The 11,730-nt window shown below is 44.3% G+C and overlaps 1 protein-coding gene across 1 annotated transcript; it reads left to right on the top strand.

Moving 5' to 3' along the window:
* The first annotated feature begins 603 nt into the window (after positions 1–603).
* Positions 604–8,801, top strand: LOC108937614 (glutamate decarboxylase 2-like). The gene is made up of 16 exons (XM_018757634.2): positions 604–768; positions 1,292–1,351; positions 1,491–1,613; positions 2,204–2,437; positions 2,610–2,700; positions 3,055–3,167; positions 4,649–4,764; positions 5,287–5,366; positions 5,444–5,498; positions 6,137–6,253; positions 6,506–6,570; positions 6,741–6,819; positions 7,293–7,442; positions 7,725–7,832; positions 7,953–8,042; positions 8,400–8,801. The coding sequence occupies exons 1-16, from the start codon at positions 696–698 to the stop codon at positions 8,571–8,573; spliced, it is 1,728 nt and encodes a 575-aa protein (XP_018613150.1). The 5' UTR covers positions 604–695; the 3' UTR covers positions 8,574–8,801.
* Positions 8,802–11,730: the final 2,929 nt, after the last annotated feature.

Raw genomic sequence — 11,730 nt, 5'->3', positions numbered from 1 at the left:
AGCAGACAAAAGCAGGTAACTCCTTCTGGACCGGAAACTGGAAGAACCCGGGTTCCATTGAGTCTTGGCAATAAACAGCAGCCACGAGACAACAGTTATTAACAGCGTCGGGCGCGAGTCTCAGCGAAAACCCATTTTTCATCCAGAATAATCATAACGGTGCTTCCTATTATACTGCATTCCTAACTTTCACTAAGAATATGTAAAAAAGATATATCCGGCATTACAGTCACATCCCTTAGAATAAACATTGATATCTGTGGCTAACCAGGAATTTATCCAACATCCACCGATCCAGCCGTCTAATTTCAATAACCGCTTGTCCTGAGCAGGGTCACGGTGATGCGGAGCCTACCCGGCAACACAGGGCGCAAGGCCAGAGGGGGAGGGGACACACCCAGGACGGGACGCCAGTCCGTCGCAAGGCACCCCAAGCGGAACTCGAACCCAAGACCCACCGGAGAGCAGGACCTGGTCCAACCCACTGCGCCACCGCGCCCCCCTGCCCCCCTGTAGGCTAATATATATATATATCTGCCCCTCCGTTAGCGATCACCGCGCCAGACGTACGTGCGTGCGCGATGAGCACGGCCCCCGCCCTCCAACGCGAGGGCGCGCTCAAGCAGCACGAAGGGCGCGCGCTTCTCCACCTCCGACGGCGGCTCGTGCTCCCGGTGCGCGAGAGACGGCACGCGATGGCGTCTCGAGCCTCCCGGTTCCCCAGAGGGGAGGATGGGGAAGGTGAGGGAACGGAGCGCAGCGGTGCAGGTGGGTGGAGGACCAGGTACTGATGGCAGGATCAGGATGTGGAAAGGACGCACACACACGATATTACCATAATTTATCTATATAAATATAATACACATTTTCATTTATTCCCTCGCCCGGCAAACATTATTTGATTTGCGGCCACAGTGTAATACACAGAATATATAAGTATAGAAAATAATCCTGTGGCTCACGTTTGTTGGCACATTATGCATTATTCTTCTGGACAGCATTTTGTTACCTAGGCTATTAAAACATACATGTATTGCTCTGTGTAACGTGTCAAACCACGTTTATTGCTCTAGTACAATATGCACATAATCTTGCAGGTAAGATTTTTTGTATATTTGCCACTGTGAAGGACAGATCTTGATGTTCAAGGTTAATTTATACTAAAAATGAACATTTCAATAACCGTCTACGGGATATATTATATACAGTAAATATAATGTTGCATACAAATACATAATAATGCATGCATATGTATATTCAAATAGAAATGTTTATCTTTCATTGTGTCCAGCGAGAGCTTGGTACCAGGCTGCGCAGAGGTTCACCGGAGACATCGGGTCCAAGCTGTATGGTGTGTCTGCATGAAATAGAGATCTGGCGGACGTGCTGTGCATGAACACACAGGGTGTGCAGGTGTGACAGGTACAGTGTAACACACTGTTTGTGTGTGTGTGTGTGTGTGTGTGTGTGTGTGTGAATGAATGGTGCAGCTCTGCTCAGTACCGGGGATGAAGAAGACAAGATCTCTGCCCAAAGGAGGGGGAAGAGTGCAGGTGACCCGAGTGGAGGCTGTTCCACGGCTCACCTGGACTTCTCCTTCCTGTATTCAACAGGTACGGTGCCCCCTGTCTCACCCTGCAATACAGCGGTAACGATATGGTAAACTGACCACGATACATGCAGTTAATAGCATCTCTATAGATACAGTAGTTACTGTACATATCTTTTCACAGTCACCTATGAACTGTTATTTACGCACCGAAATGAACATTTTTAAAGAAGTTTAACATATTACACATTATACCAGGTGTAGCTGGTAGTGTAGTGGTTAGAAATAGTGCTTTTGGAGCGAAAGGTTGCAGGACTGATTCCCACCTCTGCCTGTAGTACCCTTGAGCAGCATACTTATCATAAATTGCACCTGTAAAAAAAAATTACCCAGCCGTATAAATGGGTAAGTAACTTAACATTGTAAGTTGCTTTGTAGAAACAGTATCAGCTGGATAAATACATGTCAGTTATGTTTGAAGGTTCCAGCAGAAGAAAGATGTTCTACTCTGATCTTAGATCTTTACTTCTTTACATGGGTGTCTCAACTATTAAACTCTGACATGTGTGTTTGTTATGTTCATCTTCCTCAAGGTCACATTAAAATTAAGGTCTTTTTGAAGTCAGGGACATTGTGTGATGATTGGATTTGCAGACTTACTGCCTATGACGGATGGCGACCTGGCCACCATGACCTTTCTCCAGGATGTGGTTGACATCATGCTGGGGTACATTGTGAAGTCCTTCGATCGCTCCACCAAGGTGATTGACTTCCAGTATCCAAACGAGCTTCTTCAGATGAACAACTGGGAGCTGTCGGATGAGCCGGAGACGTTGGATGACGTCCTGGTCAACTGTCGAGCCACCTTGGAGTACGCAGTCAAGACAGGTGAGGTCCGTTCCATGAGCACGACAGGCGAGGTGTGACTTTGTAGTACATTAAGATAATTTTATGCCAAAGTTATTTAACTGTTAGAGCAAATCCAGAACTCTGCATGTGCATCTCTTGGAGTACTTTAATTACACTTTATTTACACTTGTTTTGATTTATATGATTGCAGCTCATCCCAGATATTTCAACCAACTCTCCACTGGATTGGATATGGTTGGTTTGGCTGCAGACTGGTTAACATCCACTGCTAACACAAATATGTGAGTTTGACAGACTAGGGTCATGAGTATGAGAGCCTGGTTCATTTGCATATTCTTTACGACTTGGTAAAACAAGAGACACATTGTAGGGGAGAAGATCCTTTTATTTAAAGGTCTTTGTTAAGGACCATGTGATGGACTGCACTGTGCCTCATGCCCTTTGCTTCTGGCATAGACTCTGGACCTCCACAATCCTACATTTGGCAAACTGTTATGGATGGATGGATGGATGGATGGATGGATGGATGGATGGATGGATGTTAGGGGACACTTGTTTCTTGGACGCTTTTCACAGACATGTGTATGTGTCTTGCTGCTGACATACAGTGATGTGACGTTTATTTCGGATCCCAGGTTCACGTACGAAGTGGCCCCCGTATTTGTACTGCTGGAGTACGTCACACTGAAGAAAATGAGGGAGATTATCGGCTGGCAGGATGGCCACGGGGATGGGATATTTTCCCCTGGTGTGTGACCATTTGCTGTTACTATGTGTGTTGATATGGGGGCAGGGCCCTACTGTTTCTGTTCAGGCGTACTAATTTTTTTTTTTGCTTTCTACTGGGTATCACTGTGGTCTGTACTCACTCTGACATAAAACACCTTTACATTCATGATAGTTAAACCATACACACACATACACATAGGTACACACTTCATAGCACATCCAATGATCTGTTATCCTCTAATCTGTTCTTTTGATAATTCTGGATAGTTATTGGGTTGCATCTCCAATGCCAATAAATCAATGTAGTTGTTACAGCCACAGCTATCGCACACTTTTTGAGGGGGAATCTGGTATCATAGAGGTTAGAGCTGGTGCTTTTGGATCCAAAGCTTGCAGGTTTGAATCCTACCAACTGCTGTAGTAGCCTTGAGCAAAGTACTACTCATCCCCAGGTTGCTCCAGTAAAAAACACACCCTGCTGTATAAAAGGGTAAATCACTGTAACAAATTTAACGTTGAACGTTTCTTTGGATGAAAGCATCAGATAAATGAATCAATACATATTTAAACCTGCCTTTGGTGAGAAGTTTCCTAATTGACTTCAGGAAACAGGATATGGTTCAGGCACCCATCTGCATAGGGGGGGACATTGTAGTGAGGGTCAACAGCTTCAAATTCCTCAGGATCACTCTCACTGCCAAACTCACATGGACTGACCATACAGCATCGACCATCAAAAAGGCCCATGAACGCCTCCACTTTCTCAGGCGTCTGAAGAAAGCCAGGATGTCCACTACAGTCCTCGCCACTTTCTACAGGTGTGGTGTGGAGTCCGTCCTCACAGGGTGCATTACTTCCTGGGGTGGCAGCTGCTCCGTACAGGACAAGAAAGCCCTACAGAGGGTGGTCAAAACGGCTCAGGAAGTCATGGGCACACAGCTACCAGCAGTCCAGGACACCTACACCACACACTGATCAGAAAGACGATGCGCATCATGAGAGACCATATTCACCCCGCACGGGCACTTTTCTCTTCCCTGCCATCTGCAAAGCGGCTCAGGTCTATTCGAACCCGCACAGCTAGGTACAGGAACAGCTTTTACCCCACTGCTGTAAGGCTATACAACTCTAACCAATGTGCCACCTGTAGTAACTAGAGTTGGTTTGCTCCACCCAAGCACATTGGTAAATTACACTGTCACTTTAAGCATTCTTATTCTCATTCTCTTATTCTGAGTTCTCTGACTGCTACCATTATTGTTACCGCTGTCACCCTTATTTATTGTTTTTGCTGTCATTGCTGCTATTATTATTTACTGTCATTGACACTGTTTTGTCTGTGCAGTATTTCTATTGTCCTTGCCCATAGTCTGTGGAGAAGCATTCAGGAAGATTTTCATAATACATGTACATGGTACTTGTATCTATGACAATAAACTTGAAACTTAAACTTGAACTTGTTCAGTTTTACTGTTGTGTTGCTCCCCTTTTGTTCTCTAGGTGGCGCCATCTCAAACATGTATGCGATGCTGTTGGCGCGATTCAAAATGTTCCCGGAGGTGAAGGAGAGAGGGATGGCCTCTCTTCCCAGATTGGCGGCTTTTACTTCTGAACACGTAGGTGCCTCCTGGCTGCTGCAGCCTCCCACATGACCAATAGGAACTCATTTCGGCCTCCTGCAGTTGCATTCTGGGAAACGCTGCTGCTGTTTTCTCCAGCTTGTTGGTTTCGATTCCATTCATACATTACAGTTATGTGCAAATACGGGGGCGGCAGGGGAAGTTGTGGTTAGATCTTCTGCCTTGTGCTTGGAGGATCTACGTTTGAATCCCACCTCCTGCTGTAGTAACTCTGAGGAAGATACTAATACTAATATACTAAAAATACTAAAGGCATACAAGGTACTTTTAGTGAATATAGTTATATTGAAGATTTTTAGAGAACCTAATCAATGAATAAGCTAAGGAACATTTCTATTATCAAACACTGATTGACTGGGACTTGGTGGTCAAAGCGACTTTAGAGTTACAGTCTTCTAGTCCGATTGTGTTTGTAAGTTAAGGATCCAGCGTATGGGAAGATCACTGTAAAACTTGTGTCCGGGTTTCTCACACCCTTCAACGCTCCTCTTTTTTCAGAGTCACTTCTCCATCAAGAAGGGAGCAGCAGCCCTTGGGATTGGCACAGAAAGTGTCATCTGTGTCAAAGTGGATGAGAGGCGAGTAGGAAACAGCGCTGGCCAACAATGGAAGACAAAGGTCTATGAAAGATGTTAAACCTGCTTTCCTCCTCCAGGGGGAAGATGATACCATCAGATCTGGAGAGGAGAATCGTTGATGCCAAGCAGAGGGTAATGTCAGCAGACACCTGTCTTTGTTCTGCTGCCTTTGGTGGACACCGTGAGAGGTCATCCGAGGACAGCTTATTGAGCTGATCTGAAAGCTGTGTCGTGTGGTGACACACGTCAATGACGCTGCCAGTGCTGGGATACTGTGCTGTCTCACTGTCTGTTCACAGGTTTCACCTGGCATGGAATCATCTGCCATCGTGTCATAAGCAATATTTTAAATACTGTTGATACTTGTTGACCACATACTGTTTATAGGGTCATTCCAGAAAGTTCTGTCTTCCAATTGTGTCTCAAAGGGATGTGTTCATTGTCACTGTGACTGCGTCCATCCACCTGCTTGTTGCTCGTCCTCATGTTCTATTTCTTCTGGTTTGATCTGATCCAGCCTCCATCTGTTTGTTTTCTTGCCTGTCAATGGTGTCCTTAGAAGTCTCCTCCAGCACCAAAGTTCAAAGGAATCCAGTTTTCTCCTGTCCTACTTCTTCACCATCCACCTTTCACAACCATTCGCTTGTATAGAAAATAATATTGTCTGAACAACAATCATCTTTGTTCTTGTGCATCTGTCAGCACATTTGAGGATTTTTTCCAGCTCTTTGATTCCGGTGTGTAACACTCCTTCCTTGCTCTCTCTGCAGGGTCTGGTGCCGTTCTTCGTGAGCGCTACCGCCGGGACAACGGTGTACGGCGCCTTCGACCCCCTCATCGCCATCGCCGACATCTGCAGGAAGCACGGTGTCTGGATGCATGTGGATGTCAGTGTTCTCCCCTGTTTACCTCCCACAAGGCCACACCCCCTTGCCTGTCCCTCCATAACTAAATCTTTAGCTGGAAATATGGATCGTAAATCTGTCAGCCTTACAAGGGACATCTAATTTTGAAACGAATCCTCAAAAATACACGCAAAAAACTAATCAGGAAAAAGGAAACAGAGATGGGTCTGTAATGGAGCCAAAGGCTATGAGATATCTACACATTGCAAATATTGTGTGTATTTGTCTCGTCAGGGCGCGTGGGGTGGAAGCCTGCTCATGTCCAGGAAACACAGATGGAAGCTCAATGGAGTCGAGAGGTTACTGTCCTTTTTGTTTGTATTTATTTATTTACTGGGGGAGGGAGGGAGGGGGACAAAACATTGACCCCAATGATGCTGGACCTCAACTGTCCTGAATTTTGAGATTGTTACCTCATGTCATGTTGTCTTAGTTGAAATGTTTGTTTAAAACAGTTTTAATGTTTCAGGGCAAATTCAATGACCTGGAACCCCCATAAAATGATGTCTGTTCCCCTGCAGTGCTCTGCGCTCTTGGTCAGAGAGGAGGTAAGAAGGACAGCAGTAAGAATGAAGCACTGTCTGTGCGGAGTTTACAGGTTCTCCACGTCATTGCATGGATTTCCTCCAAGTGCTCTGGTTTCCGCCCACAGTCCAAAGGCATTTGTTTCAGATGGATTGGACTGTAAATTACCCCTTGTGTGTTTGTGTATGTGTGTGTGTGTGTGCCCTGTGTTGGAGTCCAGGCTCTACCCTGCCTCATGTCCTATACTTCCGGATAGCTTCCAGACCTCCACAACCCTGCACTAGACAAGCAATTATTGATAATGAGACTTACTGGAGCAATTCAGTCTAAATACTCTCCTCTAGGGTAAAAAAAGAGGGCCCCCAGGTTCATATGTACATCACAGTTCATTCCCATGAAACACAGCAAAAGAGAGGGTTTTTTTTTGAAAAAGTACTTTTGTAAATATGAAATTCCCCAGGAAGTGTTATGTATGTCTCTTGTTGTGCTGTCGCAGGGCCTGATGCAGAAGTGCAACCAGATGCAGGCGAGCTACCTGTTCCAGGAGGACAAGCAGTATGATGTGTCTTACGACACGGGTGACAAGGCCATCCAGTGCGGCCGCCATGTCGACATCTTCAAACTGTGGCTCATGTGGAGAGCCAAGGTTCAACTACATTCCGGAAACTTCCATCAAAGGAACAAACTCATTGGCTTCACTTTTATGACTTGCATGCATTTATTAGGAATTATTCCATGCACACAGTACACGTTGCACACGTTTAAAACAGGATCACCGACAAAATCTCTAAGCCGCCTTTCATTTGCAGACTTGGTATTCGCAGTCGAAACGGTTCAGTTGGCAAGAGGTTGCTTTGGCCTCAAGTGTTTTTACTGCCACAGTGTCGCAGTCGTCTTGAGGACACAGGTGTTTCCTCCTCTCTCTCAGGGAACCGTTGGGTTCGAGGCTCAAATTGACAAGTGCCTGGAGCTCTCAGAGTACCTGTATGACAAGATAAAGGACCGGGAGGGCTATGAGATGGTCTTCAATGGAAAGGTGAATTACTCAGCAGACTTTCTCTTCAGGGCTAGTGTGTGTGTGTGTGTGTGTGTGTTGCATGGTGAGAGATGCAGACTGTTTCCTTCTCCCACCGCTGTCCTTCTGCTTCCTCTCCAGCCCCAACACACCAACGTGTGCTTCTGGTACCTGCCTCCCGCCATCCGCTGCATGGAGGATGGAGAGGAGCGGAGGAGGCGGCTGCACAAGGTAACCTGGTAACTCCACCCATCACTCCACCCATCCCCTCACGCCATTGACTAGTCCAGGTATCCCATTCACTTTCTATTAATAAAGATTTTTCAGCTTCCAGCCTCCCACTGGGTGCCGAAAGGAGATGAAGATGCAGGTGTAATGTGTATGAAATGAAGGGCAAGAAGTGAAAGCAGGTTTCGATCGGACCGCTTGGGGCAGCTTGCCAACAGCAGTGGCCCCTCCTCATGCCAACACCTGGCACCAAGTGGTCACATTCTTCTTATAGAAGACACCAGTGAGCTGATGCCTCTTGTTGGGTCGATGCTGAAATGTCCTCATCCTGACCTTCTCTCTCTACTTTCTCCCTCTCAGGTCGCCCCCATAATCAAAGCAAGGATGATGGAATACGGTACAACCATGGTGAGCTACCAGCCGCAAGGTAACAAGGTCAACTTCTTCCGCATGGTAATTTCAAACCCTGCGGCCACCTTCGAAGATATCAACTTCCTCATCGAGGAGATCGAGCGGCTCGGACAGGACCTGTAGACACCTGCAACAGACCACTGCGGATGCTTCTGCTGAAATGTCGTGAACGTGTCTGTCTGTGATGTATCTCTGGGTGCTGTGTTGGTGCTTTAAGATCATATGAGTATGTCTGGGTTGCATCATCTTGTTCTGAATATCAAGATAAACCATTTTCGGTGGCTTGACAAACCCTTGGCATGCATCGCAAGTGCATGCGGGCTTTACAGACCCAACGAAAGAAACACTGTACAAAGGAAAGCACACTGGATTTAGTAGGTAACAATTGCAAATGAAATTCATATCATTCCACAGTAAACTGACTCCGTGGGTTGCAAAAGACAGTTGCGGATTTTAAAAGGCACAAGCATTTTCCTGTTTATTTTTGATTCCATATTCTTCACTCACTTATTTTGAACAATTTTTAGCTTTTTCTGGATCGAACGCAACCTATGTTTACCTTCATGACGAGTAAACCTATAACCATTTGCTGCAATCTGACATACACTGATTTCCTCGATTTACAAACTACTGAATTGCGAATATTCTAATATACAAACATTTTCCAGTTTATTTACTTATTTTTAATTACATTTTCTTAATTGATCTGTCTTCTGGAATTTCATGTTCTTTCTGGAGCAAAGGTGATTTGTCTTCCCATCAAGCCAACAGGTGGCAGTGAGGAGCATAGCACTATGGGACCACCTTAATTCTACTCAACATCCATAGCATTTACAGCTTGTGTCTTGTGTTGCCAGGTGCTGGTGATAGTAACAAGATGAGGAATTTTAATGTTATCCAAGATAATAAAAATATTAAAATAAGTTTGGGGATTTTTTTAAATGCTTATAGCTGAGGTTCTTATAGAAACTAAAAGATAAATTGAGGGATGTCTATTATTAACACTTCGCTAATTGTGCCTTAATGGAAAAAAATGGCTTTGGATGTACAAACAAAACTGTTTACTTGTACTCTTTTGCCCACTGTGCGTACAGCGAGTATGGTCTCTGTCTGGATAGCTCTCGGGGCCCCTTTTCCAAAAGCACTGCAGAAACATTTGTAATATTTTTAAGTACTGTGCTACATACGAACAGTTAATGATTGTTGTTACAGTGCCGTTTTTCTCAGTTGGGTCCCACTTGGAATGAGTCTGAACACAACAAAATCACAGTTCAACTTGTAAGAGTAAAAAATTCTCTGTATCTAACATTGCAAGCTGAAAATGCTGTTTCGGCACTCTCTAGGGTTGCAGTGTTTACAATACATTTACATTTATTTATTTATTTATTTTATACCCAGTCTCACAGCTTTTACGTGATACATTTTTTCAACAGTATGTACTGTTTAATCTGAAGTGATGTCACACCTTCATACACCACGTGGCGCTGTGGTGAAACATCTGGACAATTTTCCAGTGAGTTGGTAAGTACTCTTGTGTTCTTGGGTGTGATATTTGGATCGAGAACTTTTGACTGCAAACTTTATATATACATTAAACAGATACACCAGCAAGAATGGATGACTAATAGGGAGCGATATTTCATTTATTTTTGGCATGTTATGTTTTTCCTTTTAATTCATTTTACACACATATTTATAATAATTTAGCTAATCCTTTTCCCCAAAGGGACATACATTTATTCACAGCTCACAGCTTTCTTCAAAGCGACTTACAATCCAAAGCTACTCATCATGATCTTCTGCTAGACAAAATGGAAGACGTATGGTACGCATGATGATCACTGATGCACACAACTGCCTACAGAAGTATGGAAATTCTATCGGAAGAATGAACCAAGTGCATTCAATCAATCGGTGAACCAATGGCGGAGCAACTTCAAGCAGCAATTGAACGAAGAGTCGCAAATATCAAACACAAGAAGAGGACTGCATTGTCCAAGAAACTGGACAAACTCATCAACGACAATAAAGTTAACAGAAATCATGCATGGATTAAAACATTTCCAGTCGTCCACTATCAGGAGTCGAACAGGACGGTAATAGTGCTTTTCACATCCATCTAGATCTAGCCAAAGAAACATTGAAAGACCTTCTGGAACAGACGGGACCAATTCAGAATTTGCAAACCAAGAGTATATACGAACGTCTGTGCCTATGTCTACGCACATATTTCAAATTCAATGGACAGATTTACAAACAACTGAAAGGAACGCCAATCGGATCACCTATATCTGGAGTCATCGCAGAAGCCGTCATGCAAAAACTGGAGAAAACTGCCATACCGAAGATCAAACCGAAGCTATGGGTACGATATGTCGACAACACTTTCGTAATTCTAAGAAAATCTGAGATAGACAAAGCTTACAATCAACAACATCTTTGAGGACATAAAGTTCACAATAGAGAAAGAAAATAACAACAATCTGGCTTTTCTCAACGTACTAGTCAGATGGACAATTGGAGGAACTTTGGAAACGTCAGTCTACCAGAAACAAACACACGCTTCCACAGCAACCACCCAAATTGTCACAAGAAGTTGCATCCGAACCCTGTTTCAAAGAGCAAAAACACACTGCAGTATCAACGCCCTCAGAACCAAAGAAGAAGATTACCTCTTCAAGTTATTCACTCGCAACGGCTATCCATGAAACTTTATTGGAAGATGCTTATTTCACCAAGACAAGCAAACAAGCTCCAACAAACAGCCCAGCAAAAGAGTAGCTCTCCCGTATATAAGAAACATTTCGGAATTGACAGCCAGATTACTCCAGCCACATGGAATTACAGTAGTATACAAGCCAACAGCCACTCTGCGAAGCATCATTTCAAAACCAAAGGAACAACTCAAGAACGAAGATAGAATGAAGGCGATCTACAAAATCAACTGCAATAACTGCAACAAATACTACGTCGGCCAAACTAGAAGAAAATTATCAACTCAGCTCCATGAACACAAGCTGGCCACCAGGAGGCATACCCATTGTCCATGATATCTGTACACCAGGATCAAGAAGGACATACATTCAATATGGACAATGCAGAAATCTCATCCTAGGCAGATACAAAACATTCAAAGGAGTTCCTTGAGGCCTGGTACTCTTCAGTCAATTCCATAAACAAACATATTGATCTGGACCGCATCTACGAGCCAATACAATGCAAGGACCAACGAGGGCTGAACCAGTTCCGGTTTGAAACCGGCAACCGACCAATCAGAAAT

The sequence above is a fragment of the Scleropages formosus genome, chromosome 7, assembly GCF_900964775.1.
Source record: "Scleropages formosus chromosome 7, fSclFor1.1, whole genome shotgun sequence".
In the NCBI taxonomy this organism is placed as follows: domain Eukaryota; kingdom Metazoa; phylum Chordata; class Actinopteri; order Osteoglossiformes; family Osteoglossidae; genus Scleropages; species Scleropages formosus.
Note: the sequence above shows the minus strand (reverse complement) of the source record. Positions and strands in the feature narration are given on the sequence as shown.

Excerpts from the sequence above, each read along its gene's own strand:
- LOC108937614 (XM_018757634.2), top strand. The coding sequence starts at position 696 with ATGGCGTCTCGAGCCTCCCGGTTCCCCAGAGGGGAGGATGGGGAAGGT. Across the intron at positions 2,438-2,609 it reads GGAGTACGCAGTCAAGACAG|CTCATCCCAGATATTTCAAC; the intron begins GTGAGGTCCGTT and ends ATATGATTGCAG. Across the intron at positions 7,443-7,724 it reads GGCTCATGTGGAGAGCCAAG|GGAACCGTTGGGTTCGAGGC; the intron begins GTTCAACTACAT and ends CCTCTCTCTCAG.